The sequence below is a fragment of the Sinocyclocheilus grahami genome, unplaced genomic scaffold (genome assembly GCF_001515645.1).
Source record: "Sinocyclocheilus grahami isolate Dianchi unplaced genomic scaffold, SAMN03320097.WGS_v1.1 scaffold53.1, whole genome shotgun sequence".
Lineage (NCBI taxonomy): Eukaryota > Metazoa > Chordata > Actinopteri > Cypriniformes > Cyprinidae > Sinocyclocheilus > Sinocyclocheilus grahami.
The window spans coordinates 1,002,666-1,024,750 of NW_015505232.1; the positions used below are offsets into that span (position 1 = coordinate 1,002,666).

At 39.4% G+C, this 22,085-nt stretch overlaps 1 protein-coding gene across 1 annotated transcript in view; it reads right to left on the reverse strand.

Moving 5' to 3' along the window:
* Positions 1-7,384: 7,384 nt before the first annotated feature.
* Positions 7,385-22,085, reverse strand: part of nrip1b (nuclear receptor interacting protein 1b) — a 33,179-nt gene continuing 18,478 nt past the window's right edge. The window contains 2 exon segments of the mRNA XM_016269566.1: positions 7,385-7,544; positions 7,546-10,028. Of these exon segments, the coding sequence (XP_016125052.1) occupies positions 7,470-7,544; positions 7,546-9,669 (2,199 nt within the window). The 5' untranslated portion in view covers positions 9,670-10,028 and the 3' untranslated portion in view covers positions 7,385-7,469.

Here is a 22,085-nt window from a genome sequence, read left to right on the forward strand (position 1 = left end):
GACCACTATACTGTATAATAATATATAATAATATTTTTCATAAAATAATATATAATAAATCATACTTCCTTTATTTATTAGTTTGTTAAAGTTTTATTATAATTTGAATATATAATAACCACTTTCAACTTAATATTTAATTTCCAATCTGCTCTCAGACTTAATAATTGTTCTATTTATTAAAGTAAATTAAAAAATCTTCCATGAAAAGATAAGACTGATAACGAAAACTTGTTTGACTGAGCTTGCATATTCAAGGTTTTCTCATATCATGAACAACGCCTTACATTATCAAAGGTCACAAGACCACATCTGTTCCAGCACTGAACTTGAAGTACCAGTCCATTTATCGTGCCATTAAGCCATGAAACGTTAACTCCAACATAAGTTAAGTGTGAATCAATTTTAAGCTCTTTTATATGCTCCGTGGCACGAGGTCAACACACCACCAGTTGCCCGCGATCAACAACAGGGCTCAGTGAGCGCTCTTAATGAAAGGAGAAGTTCTTCTGCCAGCTGTCACATTTCTGGTGGCCTTTGAAGAGGGGGCTGCTGGGAAATGGGAGGGAGGGAGGAAGGGGGTCACAGCTGCAGGGCAACTGCAGATCAACCACAGTGAGTGAGCTGAAGATGTCAGAGAGAGAGACAAAGGTCACAACCCCTGAGGCTCTGGCACAGACTTCAAGAAGCTCACCTTCACCAGCATCCAGCACAGGGGAGCGGGTGAAACAATGGAAACATAGAATATCTCCTGATTAAAGAAAGAGGCCAGACCAAGACATGTGTTTGAGTGATTTTACCACAGTTAATGGCTGTTTGTGTTCACACAGAAAAATGCCTTCAGATGGGGGAAAAACTGCTATAATGCACAGCCCCTAGTGGCTTATTGCTCATATAAAAGAAAGTTGAATTCATTTACACGGCTTTTCACAGTGTACCTTGTTTCAAGCAGCTTCTTGTTAAAAAAAATAGAAAAAAAGATAGTAATCACAACAAACAATGCAGGTTGTGCTGCATTCAGATTTAAATTGAAAATGATTTTTATATTACAATTCAGATCTCGAATTTGAACTGATACAGAATTGTAAGGAAGTAGAATTAAAATCCATTGAATTTAAAAAGCCTCACATACAAGTAACTAACTATAAAAGCAAAGTTTGTTAAGACAAAACTGGAATTTTAGGGGCCTTGAATCTAAAAGCCTTGAATTTCAAAGGCTTTTAGATTTTATAGACAGAAAACATAGATAGATAGATAGATGATAGATGATAGATAGATAGATAACTAAATGAACGAACAATACATAGATAGATAGATATTGAACAACTAAATGAACGAACGAACAATACAGATATAGATAGATATATAGATAACTAAATGAATGAACGAACAATACATACATAGATAGATAGATAGATGATAGATAGAGATAGATAACTAAATGAAAGAACAATACATAGATAGATAGATAGATATAAGACTCAAGTGATGGGCCTTTATCTGAAAAAAAAAAAAAACTGAAAAGATGCAAATAAAGTGAACATAAAAAACTAAAGAATCAGACTGAATTCCAATCCCTTCTCTCAGTAGAGTGTCTGATTCAAACAGTATCCATAAATATAATTACCCCTCATGGCTTTGTTGGACAAACTGTATCACCTCTTTCAATATTCAAATTCTTGTCAACACCGTAAATGCTACATATAGGATTTTTAGATAAGATACAAAACAAAAAGGGGTCATAGGATGCCCATTTTCCACAAGTTGATATGATTCTTTAGGGTCTTAATGAAAAGTCTGTAACACAGTTTGGTTAAAAATGTTCAATGGTAGTGAAAAAACCCCTTTTTTTACCCTGTCAAAAACAGCTCTTTTCAGCGCAAGCCATTTTTGTAGCATTTTCCTTTAAATGTTAATGAGCTATGCTGACCCCGCCCCTCTCTTCCGAGCTGCTCTCAGAGAGACCGTTTACTTCAGCCGCATTCATCGTGAAACTTGCTAATTAGCACATTATTAAGAAAGGCGATTTGCAAGGATTCATTACAAAACATTATGCTCACTTCTTCTGTAGATGAGGCTGGATCATGAATGATTCACGCAAACATAGACGCATTTATGTAGATCGGGGGCGCATTCCCTTCAGAAACAATGTAATCCACTGCGAGTTCAGCGGCTCAGATGTCGGGAGTAAATGACGACTGCTATGTTCATTATAACATCCAACAACAGAAGACCTCAATCGCTTAAGAGTCATTCTTGTCTACATCTGCTGCAGCGGTGAAACAATGGCGGACTGATGACAGTCACTCAGGGTGGGTCTGAGGTAAGACACCAGTCCAGTCTGTGCTGAAACGCTACTGTCAATCAAACTATCGTGGGAGGGGAATCTGAGATCGGCTCGATTTGAGAAAGGGGAAAACATTTAACCAGATTTTTAAAAAACCACTGGGTGGATTTTTATCATTATAGGGTGGTTGTGTACACACACTGCCAACACACATTTCAGTTCAAACAACTTGTAAAAGTGCATGTAGCATCCTATGACACCTTTAAACGTCATGCCATTATCACCACATAACAGCTATAGTTTCATTCCTGATGAAAAATAAAGCACTGTAAATCTGACTACGCTACAATTATAGAACATTCCAGTAAATGTTGCTGCCTTGTGATCACATGTGAAAACCCTCTTGACCTCAGCTAGCTTTACAAGAAAGATACCTGATAGATTACACTGACATTCCTTTATATTCTGCTGTAAGAAAATATACTTTATAACTAAACATTTCAATGCCACAAATCCAATATTGTGCTTAGAATGTACAATTTTCTTTGCCTCAATAAAATGAAAAGGGTCCTGATTTGGCTGTAGATAAATATATTGTGAAATTAGCAGTAACATTTCTGGATTCATCAATAATACACATAATAGGATGTTCTTCATAAATGTTTCAGTTGTGGAAAAAGGAAAAGCTTTTCATGGTGGACATTTTACATTGTGCTGGACAAAGCAGTTAGCTTAGCATACATACAAAAAAAAACAAACATTCCAATATATGCATACAAAATAATTATATCACGGAGCATCACCTTATGACATCAGTAAAAATAACAAATCAAACAAATGGACAAATTAAACCATTTAAAGCAGTGGCAAAAGCCAAATGTTTTAAACTGAACTGCCATGTCCCATGGTTACATTTATTCAGTTTCTGTTTTTAAATGAAAAAAAAAACGATATAATAGACAAATGAACATACACAGTTCTTCAGCTTCTCTCAGTCTTTGGCAGTTCATATCTACCATTTTTTCATAGAGCCGTTTAGGCTCTCTTCTCTCTAGCTGTGAGTCTGTCTGTGGACTGTAGAGTTTATTCTGTGCTCATAGTCAATACACGACTCCACTTTTGCACCCATGACGCAGTGGGCCGGCTGCACCTGATCCGGGATCTCAGGTCTGAGCTGACCGTTCCCCCGCTGAAGCATGTAGTAAAGAATCGGATTAGACCTGGTTAAAGGGGGTGAGTCTGGACTGGATCTCTCCTCCCTGATAAAAGTTTCTCCAGGAGACCCCTCAGGTTCTTTTTTAACAGGTTTAGGACTGGCTTTAGGAGAGCCCTTAGCCCAAACTAGCGACCCCCCAGTGGTATCAACAGGTGCAGGTGTTTTGGGATTTGTATTGAGAGAATAGGGGTACCACGGTAAGTATGACAACTCTTGAGGTAAATAAGACTGGGTTAAGTTCCCATTGGCTGCACAGTCTGCCTGAGGGATGAAGGGACTTGGGGTCCCTCTGGGTTGGGGTAGCTCTTTCAGACAGTTTTCTGACAGGAGGAGTTGCTTAAGAACATTGAAGCCTTGGCTTTCTCTGGAGAGAGGGGTTTTGCTCCTAGGACTCCCTACTAACTCTTCTTCTTTTGGTTTTGCCAGCCCTCTGCCTTTAAATTCAGGTGTTCCAGACACCAGATTGTCACTAGTGGTATCTTGAGACGGCTGACAGAGTTCATTACTTAGGTGCTCTGCTAGCTCAATGCACAGTTTTCTTTTCTTAGGAAAAGGGCTCTGAAAATCCACTGGCTCCTCTTTTACAGAATTTCTGAGGAGCCTGGTATGTGGGTTTGAATGGTAGGTAGCATTCTGCTGTTTCAAAAGCTGGCTGAGAAGTCCAAATTTAGCAGCTGTTTCTGTAGGACATAGCTCAGATTTTATTGTGTCCCGTGCTTCAGCAATAGGTGAGTGTTGTGATGATCGTCTCTGATTGTACACCCCATCATCAGAGCTATCTGATGAAAGATTCTCCTCTACTGGCTCAGTTTTGATCTTAAGTTGCGGAGAAGGTCCGTTTGTGTGCATGCTACAGGCAGCAAAGAGCCTCGGACAGAGCAGTAGATGTGAACAAAGATTATCGTTAGCACAACATAGACATGCAGAAAAGTGTCGTCCTCCAGTACCCATATTTACATTATTACAGTTTTCTTATGTACAATGCAAGACGTTAAAAACTATTTTTTTTGTCTTGAACAATACAAACTAGTTATCCTGATATCAATATTTACATAAATGTATCTAATCATTGTCAAAACATATGAATCATACAGAGAACGTGGAATAAAATCAGTAATCTGTGTTTTTTTTTTTGGGATAATGTTTAAGACTCAAGTGATGGGCCTTTATCTGAAAAAAAACAAAACTGAAAAGATGCAAATAAAGTGAACATAAAAAACAAAAGAATCAGACTGAATTCCAATCCCTTCTCTAAGTAGAGTGTCTGATTCAAACAGTATCCATAAATATAATTACCCCTCATGGCTTTGGTGGACAAACTGTATCACCTCTTTCAATATTCAAATTCTTGTCAACACCGTAAATGCTACATATAGGATTTTTAGATAAGATACAAAACAAAAAGGGGTCATAGGATGCCCATTTTCCACAAGTTGATATGATTCTTTAGGGTCTTAATGAAAAGTCTGTAACACAGTTTGGTTAAAAATGTTCAATGGTAGTGAAAAAACCCCTTTTTTTACCCTGTCAAAAACAGCTCTTTTCAGCGCAAGCCATTTTTGTAGCATTTTCCTTTAAATGTTAATGAGCTATGCTGACCCCGCCCCTCTCTTCCGAGCTGCTCTCAGAGAGACTGTTTACTTCAGCCGCATTCATCGTGAAACTTGCTAATTAGCACATTATTAAGAAAGGCGATTTGCAAGGATTCATTACAAAACATTATGCTCACTTCTGTAGATGAGGCTGGATCATGAATGATTCACACGAACATAGACGCATTTATGTAGATCGGGGGCGCATTCCCTTCAGAAACAATGTAATCCACTGCGAGTTCAGCGGCTCAGATGTCGGGAGTAAATGACGACTGCTATGTTCATTATAACATCCAACAACAGAAGACCTCAATCGCTTAAGAGTCATTCTTGTCTACATCTGCTGCAGCGGTGAAACAATGGCGGACTGATGACAGTCACTCAGGGTGGGTCTAAGGTAAGACACCAGTCCAGTCTGTGCTGAAACGCTACTGTCAATCAAACTATCGTGGGAGGGGAATCTGAGATCGGCTCGATTTGAGAAAGGGGAAAACATTTAACCAGATTTTTAAAAAACCACTGGGTGGATTTTTATCATTATAGGGTGGTTGTGTACACACACTGCCAACACACATTTCAGTTCAAACAACTTGTAAAAGTGCATGTAGCATCCTATGACACCTTTAAACGTCATGCCATTATCACCACATAACAGCTATAGTTTCATTCCTGATGAAAAATAAAGCACTGTAAATCTGACTACGCTACAATTATAGAACATTCCAGTAAATGTTGCTGCCTTGTGATCACATGTGAAAACCCTCTTGACCTCAGCTAGCTTTACAAGAAAGATACCTGATAGATTACACTGACATTCCTTTATATTCTGCTGTAAGAAAATATACTTTATAACTAAACATTTCAATGCCACAAATCCAATATTGTGCTTAGAATGTACAATTTTCTTTGCCTCAATAAAATGAAAAGGGTCCTGATTTGGCTGTAGATAAATATATTGTGAAATTAGCAGTAACATTTCTGGATTCATCAATAATACACATAATAGGATGTTCTTCATAAATGTTTCAGTTGTGGAAAAAGGAAAAGCTTTTCATGGTGGACATTTTACATTGTGCTGGACAAAGCAGTTAGCTTAGCATACATACAAAAAAAAACAAACATTCCAATATATGCATACAAAATAATTATATCACGGAGCATCACCTTATGACATCAGTAAAAATAACAAATCAAACAAATGGACAAATTAAACCATTTAAAGCAGTGGCAAAAGCCAAATGTTTTAAACTGAACTGCCATGTCCCATGGTTACATTTATTCAGTTTCTGTTTTTAAATGAAAAAAAAAACGATATAATAGACAAATGAACATACACAGTTCTTCAGCTTCTCTCAGTCTTTGGCAGTTCATATCTACCATTTTTTCATAGAGCCGTTTAGGCTCTCTTCTCTCTAGCTGTGAGTCTGTCTGTGGACTGTAGAGTTTATTCTGTGCTCATAGTCAATACACGACTCCACTTTTGCACCCATGACGCAGTGGGCCGGCTGCACCTGATCCGGGATCTCAGGTCTGAGCTGACCGTTCCCCCGCTGAAGCATGTAGTAAAGAATCGGATTAGACCTGGTTAAAGGGGGTGAGTCTGGACTGGATCTCTCCTCCCTGATAAAAGTTTCTCCAGGAGACCCCTCAGGTTCTTTTTTAACAGGTTTAGGACTGGCTTTAGGAGAGCCCTTAGCCCAAACTAGCGACCCCCCAGTGGTATCAACAGGTGCAGGTGTTTTGGGATTTGTATTGAGAGAATAGGGGTACCACGGTAAGTATGACAACTCTTGAGGTAAATAAGACTGGGTTAAGTTCCCATTGGCTGCACAGTCTGCCTGAGGGATGAAGGGACTTGGGGTCCCTCTGGGTTGGGGTAGCTCTTTCAGACAGTTTTCTGACAGGAGGAGTTGCTTAAGAACATTGAAGCCTTGGCTTTCTCTGGAGAGAGGGGTTTTGCTCCTAGGACTCCCTACTAACTCTTCTTCTTTTGGTTTTGCCAGCCCTCTGCCTTTAAATTCAGGTGTTCCAGACACCAGATTGTCACTAGTGGTATCTTGAGACGGCTGACAGAGTTCATTACTTAGGTGCTCTGCTAGCTCAATGCACAGTTTTCTTTTCTTAGGAAAAGGGCTCTGAAAATCCACTGGCTCCTCTTTTACAGAATTTCTGAGGAGCCTGGTATGTGGGTTTGAATGGTAGGTAGCATTCTGCTGTTTCAAAAGCTGGCTGAGAAGTCCAAATTTAGCAGCTGTTTCTGTAGGACATAGCTCAGATTTTATTGTGTCCCGTGCTTCAGCAATAGGTGAGTGTTGTGATGATCGTCTCTGATTGTACACCCCATCATCAGAGCTATCTGATGAAAGATTCTCCTCTACTGGCTCAGTTTTGATCTTAAGTTGCGGAGAAGGTCCGTTTGAGCCGTCACAGTTGACAGAGCCCCTCTGAGGTTTCTCCAGTCCCCCTGAGGTTTCTTCCAAGACTCTGTGCCCACTGGTTCTTTCCTTCTGGGAAGCTGTTCCCAGGAGAAGCTGCAGTACCGTGCGTTTCTCAAGAAGGTTTTCTATCTGTGTTGATGCAGGGGGTGATCGCTCAAATTTATGAGCTGGGAGAGCAGGAGGGGAACCTCCATCTAGCATGGAGGCTCTGTTCCGCTTGTGTGGAACGACAAGTTGATCCAAAAGTGCCTGAGGCTTGTCAAGCTCAAGTTCTGGGCTTTGCCTTCTGCTTGTCGGTTTGTGAGGGGGAGAGGGTGACAAGTTGTTTTTACCACTCTGGGCCAGATTTTGTAGTAGCTTGCTGGCACTGAAAGGAGGCTCCAGTGTCTTTTCACTTGAGTGAGCTTTAGACTTACACAGATCTAAGGGACTGGACTGGGCATGGGGTGAGGGAAAGGAGTATGAAGGGGAGATCGAGCTGAAGTTAGTGGTTTGCCGGTCCAGAGGACTCCACGTTCTGCTGTCCTCAGGTGTGCCAATCCGTTTAAGTGGGCCTGCAGTCAAGCTGCTGATTATTGCGTCAGGCCTCAAATTAGGATTAACTGAACTTTTGTTTACCTTCTCGTTATTTCTGTGGTCCAGCAGTAACTGCATTAGAGTGACCTTATCATGGGATTTCACGTCTGGGCTGGTATCCAGATCTGTGGCCTCACGGACCTTTGGCACAGAAGGTTCCGGCTTCCACGTGTTTATGAGAGACTCTGTGAGCTTATCCACAGAGGGGGTTAAGGAAGAGCAGGCTTCGGATTTTTGGCTAAGCGCTTTGCTTTTCATGGAGAGGTCGATGGGGGAACAGCTGGAGAAGCTCTCAGCATCACTGCTGTCTTTGGTCAGGCTGTTATCCTGGCTGGAGTACTCGCTGTCAGACTGCAGGGAGGAGGCCCGGCTCGGGAGGAAGCCATAGTCATCCTCCAGGTGTCCATTCCTGGTGAGCTGCTGCTGGGAGTTGTGGTTGTTCAGAAGTAGGAGCAACAGGCTGCTGCAGTTTTGTGGCGGTCGACTATGTCTGTCAAAGGGCCGTCTCTCTTTGGGGGGTCTCATGGAGGGTGAGGAAAGGGAAGGGCTTTTTTTGCTGGAGTTTACTGCTGGTGGGGGGAGTGTTCCGTTTTGAACATTTAAGGAGCTTAGCATGTCTGGGGCAGTTGTTGGCAGCCCCATGCTGGGAGGCCTCTTATCCTGCGTTTGTTGAGTAGCCATGGCTGCTAGCCTCTCGCTGGCTGATCTACTAGTTAATTGTGCTTTCATGGCCTGCTCTCTGGAGTACTGCTGTAGATGAGCCTCGCTGGACAGCAACAAGGCCAGCTGACTGCAGGCGACACTGGGCTTGGGTGAAGGGGCCGGACTGGACCTAGTGTGTACCATGTTGGCAACAGCCTTGAGTCGCTCAGTGCAGGACATGGATTCAGAGCTAGTGGGCTGGGCAGAGCTTTGAGAAGAATGAGGAGAATCTGAGCTTCTGTTCTGGTTGCTCTGACGACAGTAAGGCACGGTGTTATGGTTCTGTTGCTTGCTTTTCCTCATGAGGCTTTTTAGGCGGCCTGATGCTGTGCCGTAACTCTGGTAGGTTTCCTTATCAGCAGGAGCACTTTCACTGCTGTCCCTGTCGAGCGGTTTGTGGCTTTGAGAAATGTGCTGTGACAAGGCGACACTCTGCAGCCGAGAGCTGAAGGACTGCAGCAGAGAAGCGAGCAAGGTGCTCTCCCCCTGCTCAGAGCCATCCAGGCCTCCTTTGTAGTGCTCCTTTCTCTGTCCGTTCACTTCTGCTGCAGTGCCTGTTTGTTTCTGGCTGTCATCTTCACTCCATGCTCCTGAGCGAAGCAGCCTGGCTTTTTTAAGGTGCTGTGAGGCCGCACTAGGTGGGCTACGCTTGTCTTGTGAGGGGGAGCCATGGTTAGGGAGCTGAAACACCCTAGTCACCCTGTTGGCATTCTCTTCATTGTTTTGGACAGGTTCTGACCTCTGTGTAGCAGTGGCAGCAGGTCCAGTGGTGACCGGATGCATTAGCAAACCTTCCAGATATGTTAAAGCAGCAGAATCCTGGTGAGTTTCAGTGCCAGACTCCACCCCATGAGTCATGTTCAACAGTAGGATGCCCTGATGTGATGTTTTACAACTAATGAAAATGTGCCATAAATGATGAGAGCAGAGAACTCCAATCGTGCTTTGGATTTTGTTCCTTTTCAGTCAAAGAGTTTTACAAATAGGACCAGTGGGCATTTGTAATGTCAAGCACGAAAACCCAGCTGGCATCGCTGCGCATTCTATAAGTAAATCCGCACTGCTTTAAAATATGTTGTAAGCACAACCAGAGGAATGAGCAGGTTTCTCTGTCCTGATGAACCATAAGCTCTATATTTGGGAGATCCTCTGGGAGGAACCAATGGCTCAGCGTTGCCTGTTTGCTCTTCTGATCTCAGACGTGGCCACACAGGAACCTAAAGCACGAGAAAAGAAAACACTACATGAGTGACAGGCGTCAACATGCCAGCATCATCAAAATAACCACTGTAACTTTCTTTGAAGTCTCTGTCAAAACCAATTATCACAGAAAAACTAATTAAATAAAAAAAATTAAAAAACTTCAGAGTGAACATAAAACTTGTGTTGGACAAACTCTTTATAGAAACTTAACTTTATAGGAACATTCTTGCAGCAACTGTCAATCAAACTGCTCTGCCACCCAACTTTTTCTTTAGAACATTTCAGGACCACTCAATGTTTGTTCTCATGTTTAAAGAAGGTATTTTTATATCCATTACTTGCTGAGCATTTCTGAGAGTTGTCAGTTCACAGATTAGGGAGAGTAAATGAACAACTTAAGTTTTTTTTTTAAATTACAATGTTTGCTCAAAAGATAGATATTTGCTTAAACTTTGTTAGTAAGATGGACAACGTTTTGCTTGCTGTGCTTAAAAATGTTCACTTATATCACCAAAAGTCACTCACAAAATTCACCTGCAACATTTAAAACGACTCTTTCACATGTGTGCAAATACTAAATTACATTATGACAGAAAAACATTCTAAATTACAATGTTTGCTCAAAAGATAGATATTTGCTTAAACTTTGTTAGTAAGATGGACAACGTTTTGCTTGCTGTGCTTAAAAATGTTCACTTATAATCACCAAAAGTCACTCACAAAATTCACCTGCAACATTTAAAACGACTCTTTCACATGTGTGCAAATACTAAATTACATTATGACAGAAAAACATTCAAACTTTTGTTAAATTCAGTAAAACAAGTTTTTCTTCTTTCTCAGATATGACAGTCTCCCTCGCATAACATGATTAAAGAAGTGAATACCCATTTAAAATCGGCTGTCAGCAGCCCTTCACGCTCAGGCCAGTAGTGGCTCAGCAGGCTGGCAGGTGTAGAGGGGCACACATGGCACACCTGTCAGACCGCTCCTCCACAGAGCCACGGCATCAGATAACATGACAGCACCGCTGGCTGCTCGCTCGACGGGTCTGAACCCTGTCAGAACTGCTTCCATAAACACTCCTGACTTCCCACTGTCAGGGCCACCACCACAAAGGTTAATTAATACAGGATTCCAGCTCCCCTAAAGCAGTGCTCAGCTGCCAGAGAACATCTTACCCTCCATGTCCTGCCCCTTCAGCAACGGGGTAACATGTTACAGCGGTTTGCCGAGGAGTTAAGCTTGACCTTGAACTGGGAATGCTGTTACAGCAATTCAACAGCATGCTCACGCCTTGAATATCCTGAATGTGCCGTAGTAACTTAAGATCCTCAAGATGACATGACAGTAAAATCCTGCGAGAATCAGCACAAGGTCACACACATTTAAATTTGATGCAAACTGCATTAAGTTGCAAAGGTCGGGTGCAACAGGTTACAACAGCAATGACGGCAAATAGGAAAACTAATTCATAAACTAATTCAGTCTCAGTTACAGAATCAGCCTGGGTCACTGACCTAAATTTAACAACAAAGAGGACAACCTGCTAGAACGAGGCCATCTGACGTCTCACGCTAATCTTAATGTGGCAGATTAAGATTAATTTCCCGCTAAAGGAGGTGCTACTACCCTACAAATAAAAGGTAAAACTTGGGACAGGTGGAGAAAGAAGATAAACAGACGGGCTGAAAAACTGGACCATAAGAACAATGAAGTAAACACATCATTCAAGACTGGACTACAATCAGATCATGCTAGATTAGATCTCGTCCATGAAAACAAAAGCAAACTGTTAAGGGATAAAGCAAAGCCAAAAATGAAAATTCTGTTATAATTTACTCACCCTCATGTCACTTTAATATGACTTATAATATATGACTTTCTTTCTTCTGAGTTTCAATTCTGAAATTGGGGTCCAAAACAACAAGACTCTTCAAATCAACGATTCCAACAAATAAGACTTGTATTTCCTAAGACCTTATTTTGAGAAGAAGCAGGCACACATGGGACAGGAAATACAGGTCTAAGGTGCGATCTCACAGCATACCCTCCATTCGCCTTTCTCACACATGACCCTTTTGCACAAGAAATACAAAATATTTTCTCTCTCCCTCTCTCTCTTTTCCCCTCTGTCTCTCTCCCTCCAGCGGTCTGCAAGTGATTATCCATTATCTCTGACAATGTCAAACATTCACACCCAACAGCATTTTAAGTGATTTCACTAGCCAGTGGTGAAGGGAACAGTGGCAGACAGGAAGCTTTATCATGGCAGGGCGTCTTTCTTTGCTCACCCAGACACCATGAGCAGGAAGGTCAAACCATCATCAGTGGCTGAGAGGCAATTTCCCTTGAGGAGCTGGACCAAAAAAAAAAAAAAATGGCCTTAACTGCGAATGCCGGACTTCTTGACGCAAATGTCAGGGATTTGATATCCAAAGCCAATCTGGCGTTCCTCGCATGTGGGGTAGGAAATTAATTGGAATTCAACCAGTCCCACAAAGTACCCTAACAAAAAAAAAGGTTAATGAATGATCCCCATTATAAGGAACCATAATCCATTTGCACCATTTAAAATGCATGATTAAAAATAGGGTGAGCCACAGGAACTGTGCTGCGAGTCAAGGTCAAGTGCGTCTGAGTCTCAGTGCACGCAACAGCTGGAGTCCATGCAAAGCGCTCAGTGTTAATAAAAAGTGACAACCCAGTCCTTGCTGCACGTATCACTAATATCTGACACCACACTGGCAGACGCTTCCCCAGCGTTAAAGGTAAGCCAAGGTTAAAGAAATTTTAAAGGAAAGGGAGCCGTGTGAATCGCTTTCCATCATGTTATCGTAGGCAGCTGGTGTTCATTCAGATACGCCGGACAGATTTTGTAAATTCAATATAGCTCGAGAAAATTAAATAAGAGGAGCAACGTGCTACCTCAACAAACACGACTGAAACATCCACATCAGTGAACTTTCGCTGTTTTGAAGTAAAACATAGAGCAAATAAACAGCCCCATGGAGCTCTGCAAACTGAGTATGCTACATCTAAAACCAAGTCATTTAGAACAAACAAACTAGCTAAGGAACAAAACAAAAATGCCCTTTGACAGTGATCTTATTTAAGAGAAACATGACCAGTTAGTAAACACTACAAATTAAACTTGCTGTTTCCTTAGAATTTTTAAATCATATTTAAAAAAATATATATATATTTTAAAAGAATTGTAAAAATGGGAAAAAAGAAAATAAACAAAAGTAAAAGACACACAAAAGCAGACTTTAATTGTGCCGTTTAGAAAAAGAGGTTGTAAATGTAACGAATAAAATAAAATAAAATGGTACATTAATACAATCAAATAAATAAAATTCAAGTCTAAATTTGACACTGAATTACTTCGTGCCATACCATAAGTTTCATACAATATACTTGCATAAGGTCACTATTTCCTACAGCTCATTAAATTCTGTTGCTCGGCTCATAAGGAACTCCAGTACTTTCATATTTATAAACTTCAGCGTACAGCTAGAAATTACATTCAAAACAGATCCTATTAAATTTCTTAATTGATTAAGTGCACTTAACCAATGAAAAGACAAAGCACCTGGGTTCCTCCTCTTGGCACATCATTCCAGTTGGCAAGAATTTTGGCAGAACTTGCCAACGAAATGCCACCCGAGTACAATTACAGCATCTCATTCACTCTCCACTCTTATCACTGGGGCTGTAGAGCGCACACACTCCTGCTACTCGCAGAAAACACTTTGACTCCACTTGCCAACTCCTCCATATCTACTCACCCGCTGTCTCCTTAATCACAACACAGGCAGTTCCAAATCTTACCCTGCTCCTCGCTGCTCCTACTACGACTACACCACAGATCCTGCTACACCTCTAAGCTTTGAATTGAATTGGCCATACCCACAAGAAGACAAACTGGAATTTGAATTGCAAATGATAGGAAGTGGATTTACAGAATTGCAATTCAAAGAAATGTAACCGCTAATGGCATGAAAGGAAGGAAATAAAGTGTTCTTCCATTGTGATTTAGTTTTAATTCTACTATTCAAATTCAAATGTAAGTCCTAGTTCAATTTCAGATTTCATTTCTACTTCAAGTTGGAATAACGTTCTGAATGGCATGCAACTGTGGTGCATTCAGGTTCATTCTTCAGGACTTCACAAGTGTTTAGCACAGATATGAATTCCCATGCTACTGCAGTCTTACTCCAAAAGGTCACCTAGACGGATGATTCAATTTAAAGCACACACAAATGCACAAACGATCCATTTCCCTCCAAGAAAACACCTTTAACAACTCCTAGAAATCTCCATTTCAAGAAAGCCCTCAGGACTATAGCAGCAATCTTCACACTTTCTAGAACTACGTAAGACAACATTGTCTTGACTATAAGCTTTGTTTAATGACGGCTAATGAGAGCGGCCCTCCGTTACGGAGGCGACGGGAGCGCAGACAGAGTGGGCGTCTTCGCTGCAGATCTCAGGAGGCTCAGACAGGTGAAGTGTGGTAATCAATTTGCTCTACCGGCAGGACTCCTCAGCAGAATACTAATGAATCTCTCCCTCCACACACACACACAAATAATTCGCTCTCACACATTCACTCAAACACACATTTCAACTCTTTCCTTGGCTGGAGGGAATGAGAAAACAGCTGGGCTGATCACCGCTGCCCTCAAGGCTGTGTGGGTACAGATTACATGGTCGTTCCACTCGACACTTTCAAAACAGCTACGGGGGGGAAACAAGGTGAAAGTCAAACCTGGAGTACAACCCCAGCTGCACGGCCCCGTTTGAACACAAACACATGCACGTGGACACATTTACAGCCAGGAATATACAAAACAGAAACCAAACACGCACCTGTAGCCGCCACACACAGGTACAGATGCACCCGAGGTAAACACCAAAAAAACACATGAGCAATCACCCATATAAACACTCAAGGGGAAAGGTATGTCAGAGGAGAAAACCAATTTATCATAATTTAGGGATGGATGAATCTTTAAACCCCACCTCCCAGACTCACTCTCTATCTGCACACAAAAAACATAGGCTACATATAGTTAAAAAATAATTTGTCATCAACACAAATTCAAATCCAGCTCATAGAATTTCCCTAATCCCATTCCCGCCATCATTTCCTGTCCTCTTTCCACAATCAAAATAATAAAAGTGGGGAAAAAACATGCTGGTATAAATTGATTTAATGTACACTACCATTCAAAAATACAATTTATTTATATTAGCATTTTTTTACAAGTACTATTTTAATATTTTTATTCAGTAAGGACACATTAAATTATTCTTTTGAACTTTCAAATAATCTAGGAAAAACTGTATTCCACAAAATATATTAAAACATTAAGCAGCACAACTGTTTTCAAAATTAATAAAAAATAATAAGAAATATTTCCATGCAAATCAGCATATTAAAATGATTTCTGAAGGATCTTGTGACACTTAAGACTGTTGAAAATTTAACTTTGCCATCACAGGAATAAATTACAGTTTAAAATATATTTTGAACAGAAAACAGTTCTTCAAATTTGCAATAATATTTCATACTGTATTTTTTAACAAATAAATGCAGTCTTAGTGCGCATAAGACACTTCTTTCAAAAACATTAAAAAATCTATTTTTTGTATTTTTATTTTATATAATTATTTTAAATATAATTTTATAGTTTTTTTTAATTAATCTGCTTTTACACTTTATTTATTTAATATTTATTTACCTTTAATTTAATGGTCAATGGAAAATCATCAGGAAACAACAGGGAGGCGAGAGTGGGATCAGAAAATGACCCGAGATTCAAACGTGGTTCACATGCGCACCAGAACTACTATCCAGCATGTCAAAGCATCCACTATCTGCTAGGCAACGTCTCTTTTATTGATATGACAATGAAACGGTGAAAGAAAATGACTGGCAGAAGAAGAAACAAGACGTGAAATGTTGACTTGATGTGTTGAGCGGAATTCAAAATCACATCACCACATAAGCCGTAGGGCTCAATTTGTGAGAGTATGTAACTAACAGCTAGGCCACGGCTAGCCACTGTGCTGTTAGTCCCCTCCGCTCTGTGGTCAACAAGGCAGCAGGACAGTAAACCCAACAGCACATTTTACATCAGCAGGAATAATTCACTTTTTACACATCCAGTATCATTAATCGCCTCTAACAAGAGGACACAACCTTACCTTGGCAGTTTCACACACAGCTGGAGAGTAGAAAGAGAAGCAGCACAGGAACACACAGGAAGCTGCCATCCTCTCCGAACTGATGTGTGAAGACAGCCAGGAGCTATAAAACTACAGTGAAAACCTCAAAACGAATTAAGAGAAAAACAGGCTGCCGCAACGCTGCTGATGTCTGTGCCCTTGACACACTGACACCGTCATGTGATACTCTGTCATCCGCCACCTGGCAGAACCCCACCCTCTCACTTCCTCCTCCTGGTAACCCAGCAGCATTGAACTATATCACACCACCCCCCCCCCCACAACAAACGGAAAGTAGAGAGGGTCACCATGTCCTCATCTGTAATCCTCTGCCATCCTTCAGCAGCCCGGCTGGAGGAGGCGGCACCTGCCACAAGGGGAGAATGCCCAATTAGGCAGCTGTCACGCAAGGCAGAGGCTCCAAACTCATCCCCGTCAAACTGGAGAGCAGCTGTGGGTGCCTATTACGGCGAAACATTAACTGCTTCGGTTCCAGGAAAAGGCAAGAGCTTGGGCAACACACAAGGTTCGATAATTCCAAGTTTCTAGCCTGCGGGCACTGGAACCTGATTACCAGCATGCCCCGTTCATCCAGCACCAGACACCAAGACACAAACATCTACTCCAAAAACACCCAACATGGTGAACAGAGCTGATCCAATCATATATCAATATATAGAAGGGTCTAAAACATTATTTAGCATAACTTAATATAAATTATTTATTAGGAAACAATTAAACCAATTATTTAAATATAAAAATTCATTGCATATACACTACCGGTCAAAAGTTTGGGATCAGTAAGGCTTGTAATGTTTTTTAAAGAAGTCTCTTATGCTCATCAAGGCTGCATTTATTTGATCAAAAATACAGAAGGAAAAAAAAACTGTAATCTTGAAAATATTTATTACAATATAAAATAATGGTTTCTATTTTAATATCCTTTAAAATATAATTTATTTCTGTGATGCAAAGATTAATTTCCATCAGCCATTACTCCAGTATAAAGTGTCACATGATCCTTCAGAAATCATTCTAATATGCTTATTTATTATTAGAATTATCAGTGTTGGAAACAGCTGTGCTGCCAAATATTTTTTTGGAAACTGCGATACTTTAAGGATTCTTTAATGAATAAAAAGTTATAAAGAACAGCATTTATTCAAAATATAAATATTTTCTAACAATATACATTTTTTATATCACTTCTTAATTTAACACATCCTTGAAGAATAAACGTTTTAATTTCTTTCAAAAAAAAGAAAGAATAAAAATTTACTGACCCCAAACTTTTGAACTGTAGTGTATATTGTTAGAAAAGATTTCCATTTTAATTAAATGCTTTTCTTTTTTAACTTTTTATTCATCAAAGAATCCTGAAAAAAAGTATCACAGGTTCCACAAAAATATTAAGCAGCACAACAATTTCCAGCACTGATAATAAATCAGCATATTAGAATGATTTCTGAAGGATCGTGTGACACTGAAGACTGGAGTAATGATGCTGAAAATTCAGCTTTGCATCACAGGAATAAATCAGATTTTAATGTATATTAAAATAGAAAAACTTTATTTTACATCGCAATAATATTAAATTTTTTCCTGTATTTTTGATCAAATAAATGCAGCCTTGATGAGCATAAGAAACTCCTAAAAAATGTAAAAAATGTAAAAAACATTAAAAAAATCATTCTGATCCCTAACTTTTGACCGGTAGTGTATATAAAATTAATTTGTTTATATAAATAGAAATATACCTTATGTATATATATTAGGGGTGGAATGGTTCGCGGAAAAAAATCGAACCGTACGGTTCTCCACACACGGTTCGGCACACGCTAAGACCGCGGTTCAACTTAAATCTGACAACGCATCTGTAATATGGTTTGCTATAAATAACACATAAAACAAACAGGGTTCAGCTAATATATGTTTCTGTTGATAGATGCGCATTCTGGCTTCCCAATATATTACAACAACAGTGATGAAAAAAAAAAAAAGTGGACAAACCAGTCACTCTTGTTCAATGCGAATGCCGTATGCTGGAATATGAGCATTTATTCCGTCATCACCCGGGTGCTGATAGCGCGTGCGCACAGGTGAGACCTAACAGGCACACGTTGATATCTGTGTTTAAGCTAAACTCATTTAAGCTTTCCAGTTTAAACATTTAAGAGCCAGAGGACGCGAGCTCGCGCGCGCAGTGAGAATATTTGTGCGTGCGCTCATCCGAAGTGCACAAACCCACGCCTCAGAACGTGCGCAAATATTAAGCGTCTTGGTAAGTATCCTATAGGTGTTCTGACGATTTGTGCTACCCAGTCAGATTTTGCTACCTCCCATTTAAACAGATGGTAGAATAATTTGATAGCGAAAAGTGCTACCTATCAGATTTTGCTTCCAGCATGATATTAATAAGGTGTGAGGCTTTATTAACATGTACACCTACCCCAACTCTAAACCTACCCTTACAGTAGGATAAATACAGTGTCAGAACACCGGCTGAACGTACTGTATCAGTGCATTCTCTTAAAGTGACAGCACTTTCTTAATATTAATCAAACAGCAACAACAAAGAAATCATCCACTGCTCTTGATTGAATAGTTTTTGTAACTTTAACATAGATTAATCTTTAATTTATACAGTCAAATATGCAATGCTGTTTTACATTTCATTACTTTATTCAATTTCTGTACCTGAAAACTAATGTTAGACCTACCTAAAAAAAACTGAAAATCACTGTTTATTTAATTTGTATCTTTACTCTATTGTATTTATTTGTGCTGTTGCTTGTAGTTAGATAGATTATTCTTATTTTCTTTATTTTTATTTGACAGTATAGTTTTTGCCTAAACATAGCACATACCGAACCGTACCGAAACCGTGACTCTACAACCCGAACCGTAAGTTGAACCGTTCCACCCCTAAAAGAAATATATATATGTACACACACACACATATATATATATATGTGTGTACGTGTACATATATATATATATGCGCCAAATTGTTCAAAATAACCTGTTTATTTCCAGGTTTAAAAAAATCCCAGATTTTCAATCAATACTTATATTAATATTTACATATTTATTTGCTCATTCACTTAATTTCTTCAAATAAGCAGATCATCTAAATGAGTAAAAACTCTGAAATTAGGCAAAATAATACTGATCCAATTATATATTGATATTTAGCATAACTTATTTTGCATAATTTAATAAAACAATTTTACAATTTAATTGGCAAAATAACTTTAAATATTTTTTTAAATAATAAAAAATTACAAATTGCTTTATTTTGTTAATTTATTTATTTTTTGTGAAATGATCTGTTTATTTCCAGGTTTAAATTTCCCAGATTTTCAATCAATCCTTATATCAATACTTATTTATTTTCACATTCATATAATTTCCTCAATTAAGGAAGAAGCAGATCATCTAAATAAGGAATAACTCTGCATTTCTTGGTAGTGACATGAAACATGCAATTGAACCACAGTTTCGCTTCCACACATGCTGCAGTTTCAATCCCAATTATGATACTGTTAAGCACGGTGATGTATTGAATCATGACTTTTGTATCATAATATATATATTATCAGGTAGTTTGTGGTACCTAACATTAATGTGAAAGACTGGAGGGCCAAATCATCTTTTCACTTCCCCTTTTCTGCCAAAAAAGCGACAGTAGTGTAACTTTTCCATGTTTAAATCAGATCTTCACAGGCCTGGGGCCTCCATAATCTCCCTACTGTTAATTAAATGACGAGGGAGCGTATGCGAGCTGAGAGGAGAGAGGGACAAAGCTGCTGGGTCTCCTGCCACAGCAAGACTCGTTAATATTAAAGATTTATGCTCTTCCCCCGACATCTCTACAGACCTTCCTGTGTAATGCGTGTCTGTTTGGGTATGTGTGTTTTTAGGACAATGCATTGCAATGCAAACTAGACAATCACTTCGTTCTCAGCGGTGTGTCATGGAGCATGGAAATTGTTGACAAATTTCTTGTGATTGTATAATTTATCATCTCAAAACATTTCTGTTTTGAGTAAGATGGAAACTAATCTGCAAATGTGAAGTGAAATGAGCTGGACGCCAGCCGGTGGAAGATTTACGACAGAGCGAATCTGGAATCGTGACAGTGGTTATTGATCATTTAGTCTCCATGGTTTCTCGGTTTAATCGAAAAGTCGCAAAACGGTGATAACGGACGCCTGAGGGACAGATTAGATTGGCACCAATACCTCAAGCACATGACTGCTGCTTTTCTTTTTCGAAATCAACATCAGGTCAGCCGGGTTCACTCTAAAATTAAGAGGTTAGCGTGCTAAGAAAAACTGTACTCTGACTTACTCAAAACATATGACTTTCTTTCTTCTGTGGAACACCAAAGGAGAAATTAGAAATTATATACTGATAAAAAAAATAGGGCAAAGGACAAAAAAAGCATCATATATGTAGCTCATACCTTTGCAAAAATTATTTTAAGTGATTCCGAACCATATACATATACATATGTGACCCTGGACCACAAAACCAGTCATAAGGGTCAATTTTCTGAAATTGAGATTTATACATAATTTGAACGCTGAATAAATAAGCTTTGCATTGAAATATGGTTTGTTAGGATAGGACAATATTTGTCCGACATACAACTATTTGAAAATTTGGAATCTGAGGGTGCATAAAAATCTAAATACTGAGAAAATCGCCTTTAAAGTTGTCCAAATGAAGTTCTTAGCCATGCATATTACTAATCTAATTAAGTTTTGATATATTTACGTTAGGAAATTTACAAAATATCTTCATGGAACATGATCTTTACTTAATATCCTAATGATTTTGGCATAAAAGAAAAATCTATAATTTTGACCCATACAATGTTTTTTTGGCTCTTACTAAAAATATACCCAAGTGACTTAAGACTGGTTTTGTGGTCCAGGGTCATATATAGCTACATATACATATACATATACATATATAAATTAAAAGAAAGTCATGAAACAGTTCTTTAAAGGGGTCATATGACGTTGCTAAAAAGAATTGCAAGGTGTAATGCAATGCGTTTATGCGGTTTAAGGTTCAAAAAACACATTATTTTCCATATAATGTACATTATTGTTTCTCCTCTATGCCCCGCCTTTCTGAAATGTGTAGATTTTTACAAAGCTCATTGCTCTAAAAAAGCGAGGTGTGCTCTGATTGGCCAGCTATCCAGTGCGTTGTGATTGGCCGAATGCCTCAAGCGTGTGAGGGAAATGATACACCCCTAACCATACTGTGATGCCGTCTCCCAGCAGGACGAGACAAAACCAATAAAACCCATTACAAATGAGGCACTTGTTGCATCCAGTGGGGACATAATTACTGATTATAATGGCTTATACTGTCTTTTTATGCGTTGCGTTGCGTATCGTGCTGCGTAAACATAAAACCATGTCTGCATTTGTGATCGGAGAAACAACAAACAACAAGCCTACTCTATACTACTCAAAACTCGCATTTGAATCATCATTGGCAAATTATTTAAATATAAAAAAAAAAAAACGTACTTACAGGCTGTGAGTCAGAAGCGCCAGACTGTCCTTGCAAAGTTGGAACTGCCCAACTTTATAGAAACAGCCTTTGTGCCACAGACGCAGGAAACAGTCCTCATCCTCCATAAAATGTGCTGCACACATCTGAATATTTGGGTTAAACTGTTCTGGAACAATGTTGTAAATACAACTTAACCACTGATTTCTAGATGTGTCCTCTTTTGGAAGGCCAAACAAAGTAGTTTTGCTTTCACAACGAAACACAGCGACTCCACAACATGGCAGTGGCGGCAACAG